Source organism: Panthera pardus, unplaced genomic scaffold (assembly GCF_024362965.1).
Source record: "Panthera pardus isolate Hobbes unplaced genomic scaffold, ASM2436296v1 HiC_scaffold_15, whole genome shotgun sequence".
Classification (NCBI taxonomy): domain Eukaryota; kingdom Metazoa; phylum Chordata; class Mammalia; order Carnivora; family Felidae; genus Panthera; species Panthera pardus.
In genome coordinates this window covers 31,792,511-31,815,102 of record NW_026526710.1, presented here as the reverse complement: position 1 = coordinate 31,815,102, position 22,592 = coordinate 31,792,511, and the positions used below count along the sequence as shown (strand labels likewise).

The 22,592-nt window shown below is 46.7% G+C and overlaps 1 protein-coding gene across 2 annotated transcripts in view; it reads right to left on the bottom strand.

Moving 5' to 3' along the window:
• LAMA1 (laminin subunit alpha 1) overlaps positions 1 to 22,592 on the bottom strand; it is a 168,552-nt gene that overhangs the window by 66,126 nt on the left and 79,834 nt on the right. For both annotated transcript variants that reach the window (XM_053902399.1, XM_053902400.1), the window contains exons 16-27: positions 20,329 to 20,439; positions 16,628 to 16,755; positions 14,563 to 14,649; positions 13,641 to 13,852; positions 7,140 to 7,246; positions 6,641 to 6,821; positions 5,924 to 6,060; positions 4,803 to 5,039; positions 3,025 to 3,168; positions 2,330 to 2,509; positions 870 to 1,055; positions 199 to 326 (exon numbers count right to left, since the gene is read on the bottom strand). In XM_053902399.1, coding sequence (XP_053758374.1) covers positions 199 to 326; positions 870 to 1,055; positions 2,330 to 2,509; positions 3,025 to 3,168; positions 4,803 to 5,039; positions 5,924 to 6,060; positions 6,641 to 6,821; positions 7,140 to 7,246; positions 13,641 to 13,852; positions 14,563 to 14,649; positions 16,628 to 16,755; positions 20,329 to 20,439 — 1,838 coding nt within the window. The remainder of the gene's footprint in view (positions 1 to 198; positions 327 to 869; positions 1,056 to 2,329; positions 2,510 to 3,024; positions 3,169 to 4,802; positions 5,040 to 5,923; positions 6,061 to 6,640; positions 6,822 to 7,139; positions 7,247 to 13,640; positions 13,853 to 14,562; positions 14,650 to 16,627; positions 16,756 to 20,328; positions 20,440 to 22,592) is intronic.

Here is a 22,592-nt window from a genome sequence, read left to right as displayed (position 1 = left end):
TATCCACATTAATTGGAGGATGGATAATCTAGGTCATTTCCCACACATTTCAGAATATTAATATTTAACAAAGTTTTGGTGAGGCACACAAATATATCTAGACTAATAAATATAGGAAGTAATAAGGGTGAATCAAATCTCTTCAGTTTGGTTTCAAATTAAGACTATCTGTTTTTCATTCTAGAAGATTCCAAGTACCTGCTTTGCTGTAATCCCTGACCATAAGATGCTTTGATGAGGATGTACTCAATGTTGCTAAGAACAGACATAAAATCGGAGCGTGTGACAGGTTTTTCAGAAACGGAATTAAAATATCTCCAAAAATTCTGTGGGGGAGAAACACAATTCAATTACATTCAGGTTACAAATCCTCAGGGGCTTGTGAACTTAGTAACCCTCTGGTCAATTTCTGCAGAAGTGAGCCCCATCCTGCGCAGGAGAGCGAACACAACGGAGGCGGCTCTGCGGTCACCTCCCAGGCGGCAGTGACGCCAGCCTCGTTTGTCAGCAGACAGGGGTCACCTACGGCAGGTCAACAGTGAACCGTCCACAGACCTCCACCAGGCAAGTGGACACGCACCTGCCAGGTCCAAGCAAGTCCAGAGACTTCGCGCCATTACATCCACTCAGATGGAGACATGGCTATCGCGATGGAGGACTTAGGGTGCAATCTGCACCAAGGTAACACAAACCTAGTATACAGTTCTTGAGAACATGAAACTTGGGACTGTTTTCACAAATCTTACCAAACCCGCTGGGATTTTAATCTCCAGGTCTTCTTGCTCTCGTATTGGCAGCTTGTCATTCCACTGCCCCCAGAGCTAAATTCACACCCTTAAGGGACATATGCGAAAAGGGGACACCGTCACCTCTTTCATTCCCACTTCTTGGTCTTGTCGCACGCCATTCTCCGGTGCCGGCACATCCACGTAGATGACTTGCTTTCTGGTCCGGCCTCCTTTGATGAGCACCTGGGGTTCAAGGTTGAAGGTGCCCATGCCATTGGAAGAATAGAAGGCCACGCTGTACCTCAGTCTGCCACCGTAGGCCAGGAGCTGTGGGACAGGAAATGGCTTACACCTCTTATGTGCGCTGGTTTAAAGCTTTCACCACAAGCCTGCTGCCACTTGAAAGAAATCGCGCATCACATGGGTGGGATAGGTTGTCTGGAATTTCCTTCCTTTTAATTCTACTTAATTATGGATTATTACGTTGACTCAGGCTATAGTCTTTTTGTTGTTGTTGTTTTGTTTCTTAAGTTTACTTATTTTGAGAGAGAGCAAGCACAAGCAGGGGAGGAACAGAGAGAGAGGGAGAGAGGGAGAATCTCCCAAGCAGGCCCCGCACTGTCGATGCGGAGCCTGACTCGGGGCTCGAACCCACAAACTGTGACATCACGACCTGAACCAGAATCAATAGTAGGACGCTTAACCGACTGGGTTGCCCAGGTGCCCTAGTTTTTTTGGTTTTGTTTTTTGTTTTTTTAAAGTTAGAGATGTTTTATAGGTTCCTTGTTTTGTTTGTTTTAACTGAGGCATGTTTGGAATGTAAAAAGCTGTACACAATTAAGTTGTACAACTCCACGAGTCTGGGGATGAGTATACACCTGTGAAGCCACCACCGTCATCAAGGCCACCACAGACAGGTCCATCACCTTCCAGAATTTCCTCTTGCTGGCACCCAAGGAGGGCAGCACCAAAGTAACAAATCTGTGTGGTAATGATCCTGATTATTTTCAAACTCCTTTGAATTAAAAATAACCTACAGCTATAGGAACACTGGATACATATTTGCCAATTTTAAAGATCTGGGTGAATTCACTCACACACTCAAATTGATTTAAACAAAAATGCAGGTGAGGCCTTCCATACTCTGTTATAGTAGGTTTTTACACCCCATCCCCCTCCCCAACCAACGACTGGCGATTTCTTAAGAAGAAACACAGCATCTAGGTTTGCACTGAGCTTACATTAAGAACAATGAAAAATATTTGTGAAATCAGAGACAGAGAGAGAGAGAGAGAGAGGGAAACACAGAATCCAAAGCAGGCTCCAGGCTCTGAGCTGTCAGCGCAGAGCCCGACGTGGGGCTCGAACCCACGAACCGCGAGATCATGACCTGAGCTGAAGTCAGATGCTTAACCAACTGAGCCGCCGAGGCGCCCCATGGGGGGATTTTGCTAAGTGTTAAACTTCTCCAGCCCCACTTAGAAGAGTGAACTAATAACCCCCTCGGTTACTAGTAGGCTAACACAGTCCATTGTGATTTCGGACGAGACCCGAGTCTCCCAGGAAATGAGAACCAGTCCTAGGCTGGGCGTGGGCCTCACCTGGTCTCCCTGGAACCGCTCTGGCAGTCTCCAGTAAAACGGCTCCGTGTGAATATGCTGCCTGACAGTCACGGCGTCCAGGAGGACATCAGGAGCCTGGTAATACACCCCCTGGGTCGTGCCCCTGAGGTTGCTCTGAGAAACCACACGCAGGAGCGGCTGACCCGAGCCCAGCGTTATCTAGTCATGGAAGGAAAGAAAAAGACACCTTAGGACACGAATTCACACTTCCCCTTTGATTTGTCAGATTCTACTATCGTTTCACAGACGAGATAGCTTCATTATTAAAACAGGAGTAACACAGATGTTTCCTTCAAACTCAAACCTCTGGGTTAAGGTGAAAACTGCACGTGTTTTACACTATTGCGTTTTGGGCCAAGCTACTGCTACGCTGGGGCAGGATTCAATCCTATGAAGGAGGCTGTGGTGCGTTGCAGTCTTATCTTCTCGCCAAGTAAAGCTTTTGACAGATTAGCTAAGGAGCGACACGGGGTGCCTTCCGTCCCCGCTTCATTTCTTTCCTCGGACGGCAGAAAACAGAGCTCTGATTCACAGCGAACCCAGGTCAGCTTCCTGGAATTTCTGATGCCATCAGAGCAAAGTTTAAAGTGCTTGACTGTCTCCCCCACCATCACCCAACTTCCACGGTGGGGAGGGTGCTGAAAACAGCACGCTTTACCGCGCGCACCACTCACCGGGGTCCTCACATAACCCTCGAGCTCTGAGCAGACTTGTGACAGCCCGAAGCAGAAGCAGGGGGTGCACCCCAGAGGGTCGTCGGCGCGGAGAGCATAGGTGCCGGCTCGACACTCGCTGCACTGCAGGCCAAACACATTTTCCTAAAGGAGAAAAAGCAACAGACTCGTCTGTTGTTACCTAAAAAGAAGAGGTGTGATTTCGGAACAGAAATGAGAGCAGACAGCAAACTAATTCGGGAGCAGCACACGTCTCGGAAATAGCCGTTTCCTTGAGCAAAGCAAGCTCCCTGACCTCAAGGAACGCCCGCCCTCTGACGCCATCAGTGATTCCCAAATGCAGCTAACCATCAGCATCACCTTGGAGGCCTTGGCAATATATAGATTGCCTGATGAGCCTTTCCTGGAGCAGCCAGGGAGGCCTCCCCGAGGCCCCAGGTGACTCTGATGGCCCGTCAGGTGGAGAACACAGACCAGGTGATCACTGAGGCAGGCCCTTCCCGTCCTGTTCGGGTGAAAGTTGCCATCACCTGTGTGGTAAGCCAAAGGCACATTCACTGGTGTTTCCATCGCTCCCGGGCCGTCGTATCTGCATGGGCGCTCCCTTCCTCACCCCTAGTCACTGGTCAGCCCACTACCCTCTCTCTCACCAGCCCCTGAAAAGGATCAGAGGAGGTAGCCAGTCACCTCCTAATCACAAGCACAATGGGGAACCCAGTGGAAACACACAGAGTTAAACATGATGTTGAAATCTTACCTGCTGGGAAAACAACAAGCACAAATTGCCTTCAGTCTGGCCAGCGCATACCAAAGAATAATTACCAGCTATAAAATCACATCTTCTTGAAGCCCTGGGTTACCCGTTTTGCCTGAATATTCAAGACGCACTGGCTACTCAGCCAACCGGAACACGAAAGAAAACTCCGTGTCTTTCAGTTCAGTTCCATCATCTGACACTTGCAATAACCAGTAAAAATTCCACTTTAGAGAAGTGTTCTAGAAGGGCCTACACCGAATTGTAACTCAAACCTAGAAGGCAGTGAGAACCATGCCAAGTGTCTAAAACCTAGCTGCTGATGTAAATAGAGTAAAACCTTGGATTGCGACTAACCTGTTCTGTGAACGTTCTGCAAGACGAGCAAACATTTCTAACAAACTTTAGCTTGATAAATCAGTGTCTCGCAATAGGAGTAGAACCTACTCCTAGTAGTGATGCCGAATGTCTCTCTCTCTCTCTCTCTCTCTCTCTCTCTCACTGCTGGATTATGAGTGATCATCCATGCAGTATCACATTTCTGCGAAATCCTCCAAAGGAGGCAAAAGCAAGTGTCGCCGGATAGGTTCCTTGTGAAAGTTGCCCAAAAAGAAAAAAATCCCATTGAGCCAATAGACAGCAGTGATCCCACTGCTGATAAAGTCGTCCTTCACTATAACCCTCCTTTCTCTTGTCTCCCTCACACCAGCCACAAGGGTTTTCAAAGGCAAGTGCAGGTTAGTTTGTTTACTTTTCTTGACATTTTGTATTTTCTTTATTATTTTGTATTGTACTACAGTATTGTGATCATTTTTATATGAATATTTTTGGGTTGTGGAACGGATCACCTGAGTTTCCATTATTTCCTATGGGAAATTCGCTTTGATGTACAAGTGCTTTGGATTACAAGCATGTTTCTGGAAGAAATTATGCTCACAAACCAAGGTTCTACTGTAGTCAAAAGCCCAAAAGTCCTAATGATGCGCGTGAGAGGGGAAGACCGTGGAACGCCAAGGGCCGTTACCTTGCAAGAGCAGATACCGGTTTCCTCTGCACAGCTGCAAAGACTCTGTTCCTCATCACAGGTGTCTGCCGAGGTCCCTCTTGGGTCACAGTCACAGGGCACGCAGTCTGGAAAGTCTCTGTACCCCAGGGAGCACTGGTGGCAGCTCGGTCCACCGAACGCTGGCTTACATCGGCAACGGCCAGTGAGCACATCGCACCGATGACTGGCTGACCCGACAGCACTGCAATTGCAGGCCTGGAAAAACAAACTAACTAAATAAAAAGGTACCTTTTACATTTTCATAATGTACCCATGTGGGGATTACAGAAGAACACTGAGTGTGGGGAAGTGGTCTGGATGAGTGGGCCTCTCCCAATATGGCTCCATGGATTCACTTTGCCAAGAGCCAACGGGAGGCGGTGACTGCCATGCTGGACGGCTGTGCCCCGTTCAGCACATGCGCACTGGGCCCAACCTGTGACGTGAAAGTCAACATCATCTTACAGGTCAAAGTCAAGTCTGTTTTCAAAACACAACCTCTATCTAAGCTTCACTGAGGAAAGCTACATAGACAACAGAACCAAGGAAGACTGGATACAACCCTCCAACAAAGTGACTTATGTCCTTCTCCTGGAAGATAGTGTACGTGCAGAATACATTTAAAGGGCACTAAAATAAAGTTTTCCAGCCATCAATTCCACAGCCGGTTCTCGAAGAAAATTTAGAATGATGTACTTTAAAGGTGCTGCTTCAGGTGATGCCTGAACCTGTACTGAGTTTTATTTACTTTTTTAATTTTTTTTTAACGTTTATTTATTTTTGAGACAGAGACAGAGCATGAACGGGGGAGGGTCAGAGAGAGAGGGAGACACAGAATCTGAAACAGGCTCCAGGCTCTGAGCGGTCAGCACAGAGCCCGACGCGGGGCTCGAACTCACGAACCGCGAGATCATGACCTGAGCCGAAGTCGGACGCCCAACCGACTGAGCCACCCAGGCGCCCCACCTGTACTGAGTTTTAAATGCAAACCACAGAGCTGTTCACCGGGTTGAGGTCAAGCGAATGGACGACAGAGAAGGAATGTAATTTGCTCCAGCAAAGCACTTCTCGGTTAAGAAAATGCCGATGGCAGCGCACACCTGGCATCCGAGCTCTGGGTCGCGGCCCCAGTATCCATCCTCACATTCGTCACAGGATGCGCCCCGAGTATGAGGAGGGCAGATGCACTGCCCCGATTCCGGGTGACAAGTGTGCTGCGTGTGGGCGCAGTCACAGGCTGCAACGAAGACAGACAGTGTTGTAACACATCAGGACCACCGCGCGACGGAAGGCGTCCGAGTTGATGCCACAGGTCATCTCCCTTTTATTAATTATCCAAACCATTCTAGACCATTCTTCTAGTTCCTAACGGAGACCTCGTGGTTCCCAAGACCCGTCCGTGTCTCCCGGGAGGTGGCTGTTCCTCCTTGTCAGGAGCTGCTGCTGGAAACGGGGTAACCGGGACAGAGAAACAGAAGTAGGCGGGAAGATACAGCCAATACCCACAGGGCATTTATTGTGTTCCAAATGCCTATGCTCAACATTTAAAATAACTCCTGGGTGGAGATTACAATCAGCTTCTCTATTTTACAGATGAAGAAACGAAAGCTAATCGCAGTTCACATCATTAGTAAAGCCTGACCAGAGATTCCAGGCAGATGAAAAACAGGGGCCAGGAAACAGAAAAAAGGTATGAAATCCTACACACTCAAAAGAGAAAAAGTGAAGGAACTTAACACAATTAGAAGTCAAAGGAGAGCGCCAAGAAAAGTCGGGAAATTACTATAAAGTCTCAGATAATGAATTCCAGAGCTTACGTGTACAGCCGCCGTCCTGGAACGCATAGAAGCCACGCGCACACCTGTCGCACTTTTCCCCAGCCACACCTGGCACACAGTGACATCGGCCTTCCTCCGTGCAGTCATCCGACAGGGAGCCTGGCGTGCTGCAGTTACAGGGCAAGCACCCAAGCCCTGTGTCCAGCCCATAATAGCCATGCTGTTTCACAGGAGGGACAGAATTGGGGAAGCCACGGATACATTTTAGTTAGCCACTAATACTCACGAGAATGTTTCCCAAGTCAAACACAGGATGTTTCACAGAATCATAAAGTGCTCACGACGTCATTCCACCCCCTTACAGACTGAACACTTGGTCCGCAGGTAAGGACCCACAGCATTCACCAGCCGTGTTTTGGGCATGAGCTCTTTCCGGCAGTCATGAAGTCCATTTCACTGGGAACCAACGTTCAGGTATCGATTACAGACCTCGCTGACACATACTTTAATTGTACGCAATGACCAGCAGGCCTCTTACCGAGCACCGGTCACACTGCTGTCCAGTCACATGTGGTTTGCAGTCACAGACTCCAGTCTCCAGATGGCAGACACCAGAAAGGGAGCCTTTTCCATGGCATTCACAGGCTAACACACACAAGAGACACATTTGTGCCCATTTCTGGATATAGCTGTAATAAGACCCCTTAATCCCCAAAGGCAAAATTTTAAACATTCATGTTTCAAATCCTAAAACTACAATAAATCACTTCCAAATGACTTTTAAAATTTAGTATTTTTCTGAAAAGTAGGCCAAATGGGGTTGGTGGAAGGAACCATCGCACAGAAAAACCACTGAAGCTATGACGATAGCAAGTAGCAAACGATCTTAACCAATTTCATGAATTCCTTGAATCTGTAAAAAGGAGCCACCGATGTTTATTAACAAATCTTCATAAGAAACATACGACGGAGATTTCAAAATCAACTGAGTCGCCTGCTCTCATTCCAATCATGTAGATATTTAATATTTTAAAGCTCCGTTATAACAATCGAAATAGCTAATATTACATTTCATGGTTTAATGTGACATATTTCCCTGTTCTAAGTCACAAGTTATTTGTAGCTCTGAAGCTCTTAGCTTCAGGCCAAACACTTCAATTTTATCTATAGGTATAGCTATTGATGTTTTATCTATGGTTATAATATTGATGTTTCAAGCTAGCAAGTCCCTCACCTTTTCAGAGTGATGCAATTTAATGGCTCCAAGAAATGTTTAATTGGTATTTATAAACTGGCCGTCAATATGCATGTCCTTGAAAATATTTAATATGTTCACTGACAAAATACCCCAGAAATGCACACGGCTTATGAACGCTTGCACTCAGGGAATGCGCACTGTCATATGGTGTAATGAGGTAAGAAGAGAAAAACTTCGCAGGTTATCTCACTTGTGCCACTGCGTGTGGCACAGCAGTGGCAGACAACAGGACACTGCAAGGCTGAGGCTCAGAGGAAAGGCAGCGTAACTGACTGCGGCCAAGGCACTGAGGTGGTGGTTCCCCAGCGGAAGTGGATCCATGATGCCCCCTGCAGGAGGCTGGGGAAGTGCTAGGGGCCCCACTCGCCGCTGCCCATTCCCTTGGCTCAGCTGTGAACACTCGACTCACTCTTTGTATTACATGTGCCTTCTGGGGCCTTGGACCCCGGAGACACCGCCCTTCCCAGGGCTAGTCAATGTCCAGAAAGAATAAATAGCTTGCCAGCCAGAACGCCTTTCGCGTGCAAACGAACCAATCCGGAGCCCACACCCACAAAGGCCTTCTTATTGGGCCTTCCCTTCATTTGGGCTTCACCTCCACCGTCCCCAGGACCTTTCAACCCAGGGCCATGCCTCAGACAACTAGGGATGGCTCCCATGCCCCAGAGCCTGCTGAAATTGTTTAAAGTAGCCAATCCTAAGCCCGTTTACTCTGCCTTGCCCTTTCCTTCCTGAGGAAACCACAACAAAGGCTCTAAAAACCACATTTCCCCTCCTGACCTACATGGGTGCTTCCTAAGTGCCCTCCCCACAATGCCTTGGTGTGTCCCCTCCTCCTGGCATCTGCTGGCCTTGCCATACCTAAATAACAATACACCGTGTGTGTGTGTATGTGTGTATGTGTGTGTGTGCGTGTGTGTGTATATATATATACATATATATATACAGCTTATTTATTTTGAAAGAGAGAGAGCACAAGTGGAGTAGGGGCAGAGAGAGAGAGGGAGAGAGAATTCCAAGTAGGCTCCACACCCTGTCACTGCAGAGCCCAACATAGGGCTCGAACTCACGAACTGTGGGATCATGACCTGAGCCAAGATCAAGAGTCAGATGCTTAACCAACTGAGCCACCCAGGCGCCCCATAAAACCTGTATTTTAAAACACTCCTCCGCATCTATTTTCAATTGTCACCCATAGAAAACATCACACACCCATTTACTCACATGCACACACCCATGTGCGTGCGCACACACACCACACGCATGAAAGTCCATCTGAGGTTCCATCTCCTGATCCCACTAATTGTCCCCCTGTCTCCCTCCAACTCAATTTTCGCCTGCCTCTTGCCTCCTGGCTGCTAAAACTGCTTCCTCCTAACATCTCCCAGGACCTCCCGGGGCAAATTCAATGAGCACACTATGGGTCTTCATCTGGCTGTATCTTCCCGTGACATAGACTCATCACCCACTCCTGCTCACCAAGGTTAGGGACACCCTTCGGTTTCCTTCTCGTATCTTGTGTCTCTCCCTCTGGTGCCTGCCCCTCTGTGTCTCAGGGAAAGCCTCCCCTTCCTCTGGGGAAAGGTCAAAGTTCACCGCATGACCACCACCAAATATTGGCGATAATAAATTGTATTTCCTGTCCTGTCAGTTTGCGCCCGTATCACATTACAGTAGCTCTCATTCGACCTGCGTAACAAACTGAGGAGAGACGTGTTATAATTGTCTCTGTTGTCCAGTGTGGAATCTGAAACTTAGAGACATTGTGTAATTTGCCACAAGTCACACAGCTGTTAGTAGTTGTCTTGCTATGGCAACAATTCTAATAGGAATTATTACCAAAAAGTTTTTTTTACTGTAAATAATACTAATTTAAAATAGTTGCCATTAGGGGGCGCCTGGGTGGCTCAGTCGGTTACGCTTCCGACTCTTGACTTCAGCTCAGGTCATGTTCTCACAGTTCGTGGGTTCGAGCCCCACATCAGGCTCTGTGCTGATGGTGCGGAGCCTGCCTGGGATTCTCTCTCTCTCCCTCTCCCTCCCCCCTGCCCTCCCCTGCTCATGTGTGCACGCTCTCAATCTCTCTCTCTCTCTCTCTCTCTCAAAATAAATACACTTTAAAGAAAATAAAATACAAAAAAATAAAATAAAATATGTGCCAATAACCGACTGCTAGGTGCTTTACATATAATTCTCATAAGAACCTCATGATATCAAAATTGTGCCCGCCTAACATATTTCATACAAGGTGCCTTGAACAGTAGAGCTTGGTGGGGTTCCAGTGCCCCCGGGCTGTCCTGCAAAACCATTCCAGAAGCACCAATTCTGCTACCACACCAAAGCTGATGCGTCTCGGAGCTCCATTTCCTCCCTGATTCCTGCACACCTGAATATCCAAATGCCTTCCCAACAACCCCCTAGGAATTCCCATGTCAGTAATACTGAATACTGGGATTCTCATTGGGGTTAACCTAATAAAACAGTAGTATATTAGCAGGTGGGGCCTCTGGGAAGTCCATGAGAGGGATTCTATCATAGCCTGGAAAGATTTCTTTTTTATTATTATTCTTGTTTATTATTTTAGAGAGAGAGAGAGAAAATATGCGAGCAGGGGAGAGGGGTGGGGGAGGGAGAGACAGAGAGAGAGAGAGAAGCAGTTTCCATGCCCAGTGTGGGGCTTGATCTCACAACCCTGGGATCATGACCTGAGCCAAGATCAAGAGTCAGACGCTCAACCAACTGAGCCACCCAGGCGCCCCTGGCCTGGAAGGATTTCTAGTGAAATATCTAGAAATAGTAAGAATTCATCTCCTCAAAGCTGGGGAACAGGAAAGAGGAAATGAAGCAAGAATAAAACTTACAAATGCTTGGAAACTAGAAAGAACCGGGACAGTGTCCCTCTATAACCAGTCCAGCCACCTGGGTCACCATCCTGCCCGTCCTAACCCCTCCCTGCCTCCCAACCTCCAGTGGCCACGGAGCTTCTTCACTTTTACCCCATGCCAAAAGCTCTGCTGGAAACCCTCATTAATTCTGCCAGCAAGTTTCTTTTCTGGCCTTGTCTGTCTTCTTGTCAACTCCAACCTCCACAGTGGTTCCAGAGTGACTGTTCAACACAGATCCGTTCAGGTGAGCTGGAGTCCGGGACAGACGGTGCTGTGCTGTCCACACTAGATGCAGTCTGCTTTCCGCCCATAAGCCGAGGCTCCTGCCCTGGCCCAACCTGCCTTTCACTTTCTAGCACACTCTTTCCGGACTCTGCTCCTCCGGCCTGGACAACACTTTCCCACCACTTGCCAGCCCACCTGGTCATCTCCTACCCATCCTCCTAGACTCACATCAAGTGGCATTTCCTCCAGACGCAGCCGTGGATGGCCCTGGGCCCTTACGGACCTTTGTGCGCACCCCAGGGATGGTCATTTATCACCCTAGAGACTTGTCTGTCATATCTGCCTGGTGCTACGTGCACGTGTCTCCTGAGCCCTGGGATGTGGCCGATGCAACTGACCAGTGAGATCTCTAATTTCCCTTAAATTAAGACCTGGGCCAACAGCTCGGACCCAGACCCAGATCCTATATGTTCTGACCCCCCTCCCCACTTCTGTTCATCACCAAGACCTATTATCTATGCAAAATACTGAAGCAGTTTTGTCAATGCAGATGCAAATATAAAGGAAAATGATTCTTTTTTTTTTGGTCACAATGAAAAACTTTGAAATATGTTTGAACAACTCGGGTATGTAAATTCCCTTTTGCAGCTATGAATTTTATGTTATCTAAATTACAGATCAAGTGTTTCTTAGGAAAAGTTAGCATCCTAATTGAAATAGGCTATAAAATATGCACTGAATTTTGAAGGCTCAGTCTTAAAAAGGAAAGAAAATATCTCATTAATACCTTAAAAATTTGATTACATGACAAAGTGATATTACTTTTACGTATTGGGTAAAATAAGATGTATTATTAAAATACATTTCATCTATTTATTTATGTGGTGACAAGAAAAGAACTTCTAAATGTTTATTTATTGGTTTTTGAGAGAGAGAGAGCACACACAAGTGGGGGAAGGGCAGAAACAGAGACACAGAATGTGAAGCAGGCTCCAGGCTCTGAGCTGTCGGCACAGAGCTTGACGCGAGGCTCGAACCCATGAACCATGATACCATGACCTGAGCTGAAGTCGGATGCTCAACCAACTCAATGCTCAAGCCACCCAGGCACCCCGGTGACTAGACACTTTAAAATTACTTGTGCGGTTTACATTTCTACTGGATGGCATTAATTATAGAAAAGTAATAAAAAGTATCATTTTTATTATTAGCATTTATAACAGCTACCATTTATTCCATGTCCAGAACTTTGTTATCTCACTGACGTCTCACATATATGTGTATATACACATATATATGCCTATGTCTATTTTATGTGTAAGGAAATAGTGGTTGAGAGAGGTTAGTAAATTTGTCTAATGTCACCCAGCTGGTTGTGACCAACCCTGAGCTCTAACCCGCATTAGACTCCAAAGCCTGAGACCCACATCTGTGCTTCACCTCCACACCATTACATGTAGCTCCTTAATAGACCTGGGTCGGGGCGCCTGGGTGGCTCAGTTGGTTAAGCATCCGACTTCAGCTCAGGTCATGATCTCACGGTTCGTGAGTTCAAGCCCCGCTTCGGGCTCTGTGCTGACAGCTCGGAGCCTGGAGCCTGTTTCAGATTCTGTGTCTCCCTCTCTCTCTCTGACCCTCCCCCGTTCATGCTCTGTCTCTCTCTGTCTCAAAAATAAATAAATGTTAAAAAAAAAATAGACCCAGGTCATAATTTTTCCAACTTCTACGACAATACTTAGTATAGTGACTGCTTAATAAATGATGAATAAACAAACAATGAATCAGCGAGGTTTGCAGTAAAGATGAAAAGAAATGGCATGAGTGTAGTGAAAGCATTCTGTAAACTTTGAAGCTTTTCACAAATACCAGTTATCGTAATTATCCTCCTATGATAACCAATCTAGGTGGCCTTGCTGATCAAGTCGACTGGCCCAAGGCTACAAAGCCTTACCTGCCTGGGAAAATATCTTTTCTGTATCGCTAGCACCCTCTTGTGTCCCCATGTTGTAATAGCATAGTAGGACTGGACATAGCAAATTATCAAAAAAATTTAAAATTGCCATTTTTTCTCTTTCACACCTTCAAGATCTGTGCCTAGAAATCTGAGGGCTGTATTAGCCCTGAGGCTACAAGTTGGTCATCTCAGGTATATGAAATTCTGCTTTCCTCAATGAATGATTCTAAGTGATCTGTAATGTCGGGAAGGAAGCACAGCCCTGCAGAGCAACGTGAGAGTCGGTAGTCCGGGCACAGACCTCTGAGACTCCAGGGTTGGAGTCTTCCCATTTCCCACCCTGTATCTGGAAATCCCGTCCGACTCAAGAGACCCCTGAGCCTGTCCTCACAAACACTGCAGGCTTTGACACCACTCTGCCTTCGCCACGGTCACTGGGAGCACTTGACCACTTAAGCACTGTCAAGTCCCGCTTTCTCCCCCAGTGGAAGGTCACTTATTTGCTAGACCATCGGACCTCGTTTATAGGAGCTGATCGAGCTAAGGCAGGGCAAGCAGGGAAGACACAGATCTTGGGTCTACACTGGCATTAACACACGCACCAGTTGAGATAAAGTTACCCCATAGGCTGAGCCCTTTGTGACACATGTAAGTAGATGGATGGAGACTTCACATGGCGATTAGTAACGGCTCTGACTTCGCAGCCCACACACTCACCGCGGCAATTTTTAGCCTTCACGGCATCCCCATAGAAGCCGTCCGCACACCTCTCACAGTGGGCACCAGCCGTGTTCCCAATGCATTTCAGGCACTCTCCGGTGACGGAGTCACAGTGACCGGCCTCTAAGGGATCCACATTGCCGCTGCAGTCGCAGGGAACACAGGATTCCCCGGGCACTGTTGGGTTTCCATAGTAACCGTCTGCGCATCTGCAAAAAGGTTGAAGGAGGGATCCAACTGAATGCAAATGCTCTAGACATTACCCCACCATCCAGGGATTCTCTGAATGGTTAATAAGTCAGACAGAACTCTTTTTACATAAGATTTATTGTGGAGTGCAACACTGAGTTCGGGCGTTCAGATCTCCTCACTCGTTGTGAAGGCAGAGAGTGCATCCAAAATGAGCCATACATCCAAGCGGATGTGCACTCAGCCCTAGGCCAACTGTACCTGGATGCCACGGCCACGGGTATGGTGTGGCTCTCCTGGGGACTTTAGCCATAGCCGGGCGCTGATACTTACACGTGGGAAAAGACAGCGTTGGCTTTCAGGCGCCAGAGGATGGCTATTAAATCAAACTACCCCTCACCTCTGAAACTATCCAGAGTAAAGGGAGATTTCAATGTGTGAACAGTAAACACTGGCTCCTCGCTGTGTCTATTGTCACTGACGAGAACCCATCTTAGCTCAAGGAGGCCAAATGCCGTTCTTGAAAATTTCCCAGGGAGTTTTTCACACTAGTTTTTTAATCGGCATACTGGCTTTTCTCTATAATTATGTGAAATAATAATCACACCCCAAAGCTCTAAAATCATACTTAGCTACACATTTAAAAGTAAACACATATAACTGATATTGAAGTAACAAAAAAAGTCTGATGCAACTTTTTGAAATCAATTGAGTGATGCAGACAGAGTACCTCTCGCACCAAGCTCCCGAGTATCCCGGTGCACACTGGTCACAGACCACTTCGTCCCCATCTTCTAGGTGGCAGGTGGGGCTGAAACTGTCAAAACGCTACAGATTAACACAATTTTCCAATGGGTGGGGTAGAATTTCTAAACATTTAAAGTGTTCATCTTTTAGGGGCGCCTGGGTGGCTCAGACGGTTAAGCATCTGACTCTTGCTCTCGGGTCAGGTCATGATCTCATGGTTCATGAGTTCGAGCCCTTCATCGGGCTCTGTGTTGGCAGTGTGGAGCCCGCTTGGGATTCTCTCTCTCTCTCTCTCTCTCTCTCTCTCTGCGCCTCCTGTGCTTGCTCCCTCTCTCTCTCTCTCAAAATAAAATAAACATTAAAAATTTTTCAAAAACAAAAATAAAAATAAAATGCTCATCTTTTACCACTCCTTACAAACTTTCACTAGGTCTTTACTCCAGAACCCCGGTCCCCGACCATGCAGCCCATCTCACTGGGCAATGGCTGCTCACTGTTCCCTGTTCCTGCTTGTCCCTAGCCCAGAGGGCACTTCTTCCCCTCTCTGGCTGGGTTCATCTTATCCCCCATCCCCAACTCAGCAGCCACCTCCTCCAGGACGCCTTCTCTGATGCTCCTCCTGGCCAAGCCAAGTTCCCCTCTCTGGGTTCCCTGTCACTGGTCTGCTTGCCTCGGAGCCCTCTCCACACTGGTCAAGAGCGAGCTCGAGCTTGTACATGACGGCCCATCAACATTCTCCAAAGGACCCCCACGGCTGACAAAGGTCCCTTCAACCTCTGTTCCTGGGTTTTGGGGGGACCTGTGAAGGGAGCCATGGGGGCAGCTGAGAGTCTCCCACGATTTCATCCGAGTAGCCCTGCCTGTATCTGTTTTGCACGGTGGAGTTTCAAATAAAAATCCCCATGGGGGAATTCCTTGGGTCATGAAGGAAGAAGGGTCCTGAAGGGAAAACCAGCAAGAGAGAAGCAGGTTTTCAAACCACTGGCCTGCGAATGAGGCCGTGTGCACCACTGGCCCCTTCCACCTCCCCTCGCTTTGTGCGGCAGGACCAACTGTGATTTCATAGATGGGATCTGCTCCTTTGTGCCACCACGCCTTGGCATACCACGCCTTGGCAGTTCCTCTTGCCCAGAAGGCCCTTCTCTGCGGCCTTCAAATTCCTTCTCATCCTCAAGCCTCAGATCAAAGGCTTTCTCTGAGTCATTCCTGGCAGATTCACACTCTCTGGACAGTGGACATACCTCCACCGAGTCATGACCACACTGCGGGTTCCATGGGACCAGCAGCCGTGGATGAACACGTTGAACCAACCATGATGCTCAGTAGGCACTTGATAAATATCTGTTGAATCATTATGTGAGTTCAGCCCATTTTCAACGAGCCTCATATTTACCTATTTTGGTCATTATATCAAAAACTCCTTAAGGCCAGGAACAAAGTTTTATTTATTTCTGTGTACCTTACATGTCCCAGACCACTGGTAGGTACATACCCTATACATTAAAAGAATTAACGAGCAACGTTAGACCCAGAGGAGCAAACCTGTGCATCTTTCCTTGCCATCACATAACTTTTCTTACTTAATTTAATGCACCAAACTTGTTCTTTTTTTTTTTTTTTAAAGAGAATCCAGGGGCACCTGGGTGGCTCAGTTGGTTAAAGGTCCAACTTCAGCTCAGGTCATGATCTCACAGTTCATGAGTTCGAGCCCCGCGTCGGGCTTTGTGCTGACAGCTCAGAGCCTGGAGCCTGCTTCAGATTCTGTGTCTCCCTCTCTCTCTGCCCCTCCTCACTCATGCTCTGTCTCTCTGTCTTAAAAATAAATAAAACACTAAAAAAAAAAATTATAAAATAAAATAAAATAAAATAAAATAAAATAAAATAAAATAAAATAGAATCCATTCCTCCACCTTTAATCCTACTTAATTACCACCGGGTTATCACACTCTCATCACACACAAAGTCTGGCTCTGAAGAAATCAACGCACATCTGAATAGACACTGTGGCCGCCCCGGGTGGAGCCCACCGGTGGAGTTGCCGGGCTTACTTGTTGGAGGCTGTGGAGAGGGGGCAGGCACACTGCTGGCAGTCCCTAGGAGTCCCTCGGGAAGGCAGCCCGTAGAAGCCCGGTGCGCACTGCTCACAGTGGTCCCCGGTGGTGTTGTGCTTGCACGCCTAGAACACGTGAATGAGGAGAAGACTCAGTTCAGGTCTCCTTAAAGGACTCTCTGATTCATCTACAAACAACTTGAAGTCAGAGTGGGAGGGGAAAAAAAAAAAAAAAAGATCAAATGCTCAAACAAGTCACCAAACCCTGTCATATGAGGAGGGGTTGCCTGTTTCCAGATAAATGAATTAAAAAATGTAATTTGCACAATCTGTATAAATGAGAAGATTTCACTTCAGCCCATGTTGGAGGAACTGCTACCAGACTTGCCCGTCTGTGGGAAAGAACTAGAAAACTGGAGCAAAACATATCGAACAACTTCTTTCAGACACTGGACCACAGAGGGGTGCGGAAATACCTGAGACAAGGGAGGTGATGGGATGAACCCACGACCACATGTCTTTCTGCCCGGAGACACTTGCCAAGTTGGCAGGGAGTTGTGGGGGGCGGGGTGGGCAAGAAGGTGGTTTTGCTGAGTTGAGCAGACGGAGGTCAGAGTATGGGGAGGCTGGAACTGCCAAGAATTTGGGCAGAGAACCAGAACTTCACAGAATAAGAGCTCCAGAAATCCCCACGGGAGACCCCTTCAAATAGCTACTGAATACTAAACTTCTTGTGTGTAGAGCGCGTTTCCATGAGGTCAGCTGAAAAATTCAGAACTCACACAGAGCCCAGGGACACTAGAATTGTAACCGGCCAGTATGGAGAATCTTTGTTAAACACCCAGAGCGCCCAGCAGAGACCCCAGAAGAAAAACTCATTTGCAGAAGGGTTAAGCCTGCCCTAGAATAGAGGTTATTTTAGACCCACCCTAACAAAACTTAAAAACAAACCTGGAGACAATCAAGCTGACCTATGGTAATTTACTGCGTGCCAAAACAAACTCTGACATTCTTTAAAGGAAAGCGACAAAATCCAAAAACTTAACAATGCACAATGTTCATCATGCAATCAAAAACTACTGGGTAGGGGCGCCTGGTTGGCTCCGTTGGTTAAGCATCTGACTCTTGATTTTGGCTCAGCTCATGACCCCAGGGTTGTGTGTTCGAGCCCCGCCTTGGGCTCTGCACTGGGCGTGGAAGCTGCTTAGGATTCTCTATCTCCCTCTCTCTCCCTCTGCCCCCTTCCTCTGCTCTCTCTCTCTCTTTCTCTCTCTAAAAAAAACAAAAAACAAATAAACAAAAAAACCCTACTGGGTATGCTTCCACTAGTCAAATCTGGGAAAATTTGGAATCCATGAGTCCAGAGAGATAATCAGTAGGTAAATAAGTAAACATAAGAAAGGGGTGTGGGGTTCTTGCTTAGAGTGGAGGCTGTGTGCCAACCAGTAAGCATGGGGGGAGTGCTGGAGTTGGAGAGCTACCCTTTTGCAAACATCGTGGTGGTGGGGCCAGAATCATCAGCGGCTGCTACATCTAAGGGGAAAATTTGATGATGATTATGTCCACTTGCAAAATAGGTATGATATGATTTTTTGCTCAAAGGGCCAGAACGGGGTTTTCTTTTTCTTTGGGAAAGCCATTATGGAGTTCTGCTAAAAAACCTACTAAGGGTCTGTTTTTTTCTTTTCATTTAAGATTCTTTTTTAATTTGAAAGAGAGAGAGAGTGAGAGTGTGAGCAGGGGAGAGGGGCAGAAGGGGGAGAGGGAGGGAGAGAGAGAGAGAGAGAGAGAGAGAGAGAGAGAGAAACTTAACAGGCTCCACGCTCAGTGCAGAGCCAGACGCAGGGCTCAATCCCACAACCTTGGGATCATGACCTGAGCCGAAATCAAGAGTTGGACGTTCAACCGACTGAGCCACCCGGGCACCACTACTGCCGGGCCCCACGGATCTGTTTTAATGCTGTCTCAGTCACCATCGCTTTAAGTGACCAGCCCTGTTGGAGGAGCTGGTATGTTAAGGATGAGAATGTTCATCTCCTTGGGAAGGAAAAACATCTTCTCTTGAATGGAAAAGAAAAATAACCTCACAGTGGAAAAACCCGACTGTCACCACCTTATCCGGCTGTCCCGGGCTAACGTCCCCGGGAAGAAGACCAGACCGCATGCTCCTGACAGTGTGCAACGAGAGGGCATGTCACCTTCGCGTCTTCTTGCCTAAAATGCTTGACACTGGAGAGGAATGGGACATGAGTGGAAAACCTGACGAAATCGGAGTGAAGTCCGCAGTTCCGTGGATGGGATGCTGCCAGCGTGAATTTCTTAGTTTCAGTCACTGGACTCTGGTTATGCAAGACCATCAGGGGATGATGTGTGAAGGTTGCACAGGGTCTCTCTACACTGGTTTTGTAAGCCTTTCTGTACATCTAACATGGTTTCCAAAACTTTTTCAATGATAAAAATCATTATCATTTATTATATTTAGAACTTGAAGGCCAGTGGCTATCAGCATCTTCGCTTTAACGGGGGTATCTATTTTTATATTTTGTCAATATATATTAATAGAAGCCTGTGCAAACACCCTTTCAGCTCGCCTGTACCTTAAGTCATCGGTGCCACAACCACGGTCTGCCGACCACCCCTCGCTATTGGCAGAGGCCCTTGGAAGGCTGGCCTCGAGAATGCACGTGGAAAGGCAGAGGCATTTAAAAAAAGCAGCGACCTCATCAAGCTCTGGGAAACTGATCCTGAGGCACTGAGTGTGTGTGCAAATCATCATTTTATGCATTTCCTACAGACACTTGCATTCCCAGAACAAAGAAAGGAACAAAGAACAAAATGAAAGCTTTACTTACAGAATCAAGAGAAACCAGGCTCTAGAGAGAATAAGCAATCCAGGGCATCTCCCTGGGTCTGATAATTAATTTTCCCTAGCCCTAGGACTCAATCAATCTCTTTTGGAAGGAGTATGAAGGTTTCCCTGCGGTGAATCAGACTCAGCTGATTAACATATGTGTTCACTCCATCTACGTGCAGTAAATCCATTAGAACCCAGGAGTATGGCCTGGCTTCCGGGCAAAAGAACCGAAAAGAATTTCTGATTGAAGTTAAAAAACAAGTCTTGCCCTGTATCTGCCCCAAAGTTCATTCTCAAGATTAACTGCATATTTGTCAAGCCATGTTTCAACTCATGTTGCATGAAAGAAGTATTTGTTTGAAGAGTTTATCCAAGCTAACAACTATGAAGCATTATATATTGTACAAATGAGTGTGATTATCAGAAATTTTATTATCCCTTTTATGATATGCTGTGTAATATGTTAAAAAATGCTAGCATTTTCATGTAAAACACCCGATCCTTTTTATTTAATTGGTGGATAATATTTTCTACCTGTATATAGCTTTATAATCTTACAAAGTAAATTCGTTGTTCTAATAGAAAACCCGCAAAGAAATTATATATCCTTTTTCCGTTTTCACCAAAGTAACATTTTTTTTTTTTTTTCAAAAAAGAGTGTGTGTGGCGGGGGGAAGCAGGAAACATTTTATGACATGAACTTAAGTCTGCAAATTTCCTTTGGAGTCTACAAGGGCAGGGATAATCTCCTGTGAAGGAAGCATTTTGTTCAAAACCACTTCTGCATAGCAGATGGCTTTGGGATGGGTGGGAGGGGGCACTCAAGGTTTTAGGAACAGACTCACAAAGCAAACGCCGTGGATATCGCATTCAGCTGCATGGCCATGGCATTCACAGGGTTGACAAATTCCTCCAAAGAGTATTCCATCCACACGATAATAGCCAGGGAGACAGGACTGCAAAAGAGGGGCGGGTAACACACACCGGTGAAGGCAACCTTGGACATTATCGAAACCATCATCTTTTTTCATTATTATTTTAAAATTTTTTTAAGTTTATTTATTTATTGAGGGGGAGAGAGAGAGAGAGAGACAGAAAGAGCGAGCATGAGTGGGGGAGCGGGAGAGAGAGAGGGAGACAGAGAATTCCAAGCAGGCGCCACACTGTCAGTGCAGAGCCCCACACAGGGCTCGAAATCAGGAAACCTCGAGGCTGTGACCTGAGCCAAAATCAAGAGCGGACGCTTAACCAACTGAGCCACCCAGGCGCCCCTCATCTTCTTTTCAATACGTTAGAAACATAAACGGCTCCATTTTCTAGAAGTAGAGAAACTTCTCTTTTTCCCCCTCAAACTTCTTTATCGAGGCATCATCTACGTGCCATAAAATGCTCCCATTTTAAGGGCACGGTTCAATGAATTTTTTAGTAAACTTCCCAAAGTGTGCAACCGTCACCATAAATCTAGCTCCTTATTTATTTTTTGTTATTATTTATTTATTTTTAATTTTTAAATTAAAACAAATGTATATATAATTTATCGTCAGGTTAGCCAACATACAGTGTGCTCTTGGTTTTGGGGGTAGATTCCCGTGATTCATCGCTTACATATGACACCCAGTGCTCATCCCAACAAGTGCCCTCCTCAACGCCCACCACCCACTAACCCCTTATTTCTTTTTAAAGGTAGAAGCACGCACACCCAAACCTGGTGGCTCTACAACGGGTCCGCATGTACTTCAGTGGTATCCCACCGCAATATTATTAGAAATCATGTAACACTCAGCCACTTAACCAGTGTTTCGATCAAGAGGGCATTTTCCTCTCAACTTGATTTTATTTTCTTCTGCTTATAACTCACTAAATATTACCATCAAAGTCTTCAAGCGTAGGTCGGTGTCAAACCGCATCAGTTTAATGGAGCATTACAGGTGTGCTTTCTGAAGTATCCAGGGCCATCCCCTGCCTGTGAGGAGCTGGGGACAGCCCCGCACACAGTCATGAGAATGTCATAATTCTCATGATGACCCTGAGAAATATTCTGTTTGATAGACATGAAATCTGGAACACAGAACAGTTAGGCACCAGGCCCCCTGTGCCAGTGGAGCGAGTAAAGTCGCCACCCAGACCCGTGGCCACAGGGCTGCCCGGGGCCACACCAGACACAAAACATGTTCAGAATGCAGACTGGGGAGTGATGACTTTGGAGGCCAGCATACTCCCGTGGGGCCACGGGATGAGGGATGTGGATTTCGTTTTTATTTGTTGTAAAAAGTATTAAAACTGCATTTTCATTATATAAATAATATATACATGCATTCATTCACACTGACCTTGTGAATGTCCTCTAATACCTCCATGCAGCCATACTCCCCTCAAGGGCAATGGGCTAGTCTACAGGTGGGCACCGACTGGGGTGGGGGTCTGTGTGGTCCCTACAGTGCTATCAAGAATTCCATTCCTGGGGCGCCTGGCTGGCGTCTGACTCTTGATCTCAGCTCAGGTCCTGATCTCAAGGTTCGTGAGTTTGAGCCCCACCTTGGGCTCTGTACGGATGGTGCAGAGCCTGCTTGGGATTTTGTCTCTCCTTCTCTCTGCCCCACCCCAGCTCGTGCTCGCTCTCTCTCTCTCTCTCTCTCAAAATAAATAAATAAACTTAAAAAAAAGAAAAGAACTCCATTCCCCACCAATAGCTGCCCGATTCCTTATGTCAGCCTTTGATTAAAGAATTTGTTCTATTGTCTGACAAAAACACTGAAACATTTGTGTTAAGCTTCGTGCACTTGCTTGAGCCATCATCGTAGGCACATCAGTACTCTTCTCTCCAAACCCAGTGGACTTTTGGGTTCTCCAGCAGCAACTGCTCACTGCTGCCCCCTCTTGGTCTAGCTGGGACAGGCTTTTACTTGATCTGCCCGCTTTCCTATTTCCACACCCCACACTCTATAAGGTAGCCTTGAGGTCATTTACCCGTTAAATATTAACTACACAGGAATTAGGACCTACAGACATTTCCTTGGCCTAAGAATAAATGTTTCAGATCTAAAAAAAAAAAAGTTCATTGGATCAAAAAAGAAACAACTCTGCAAAAAATTTAAAATAGCAATAGAAA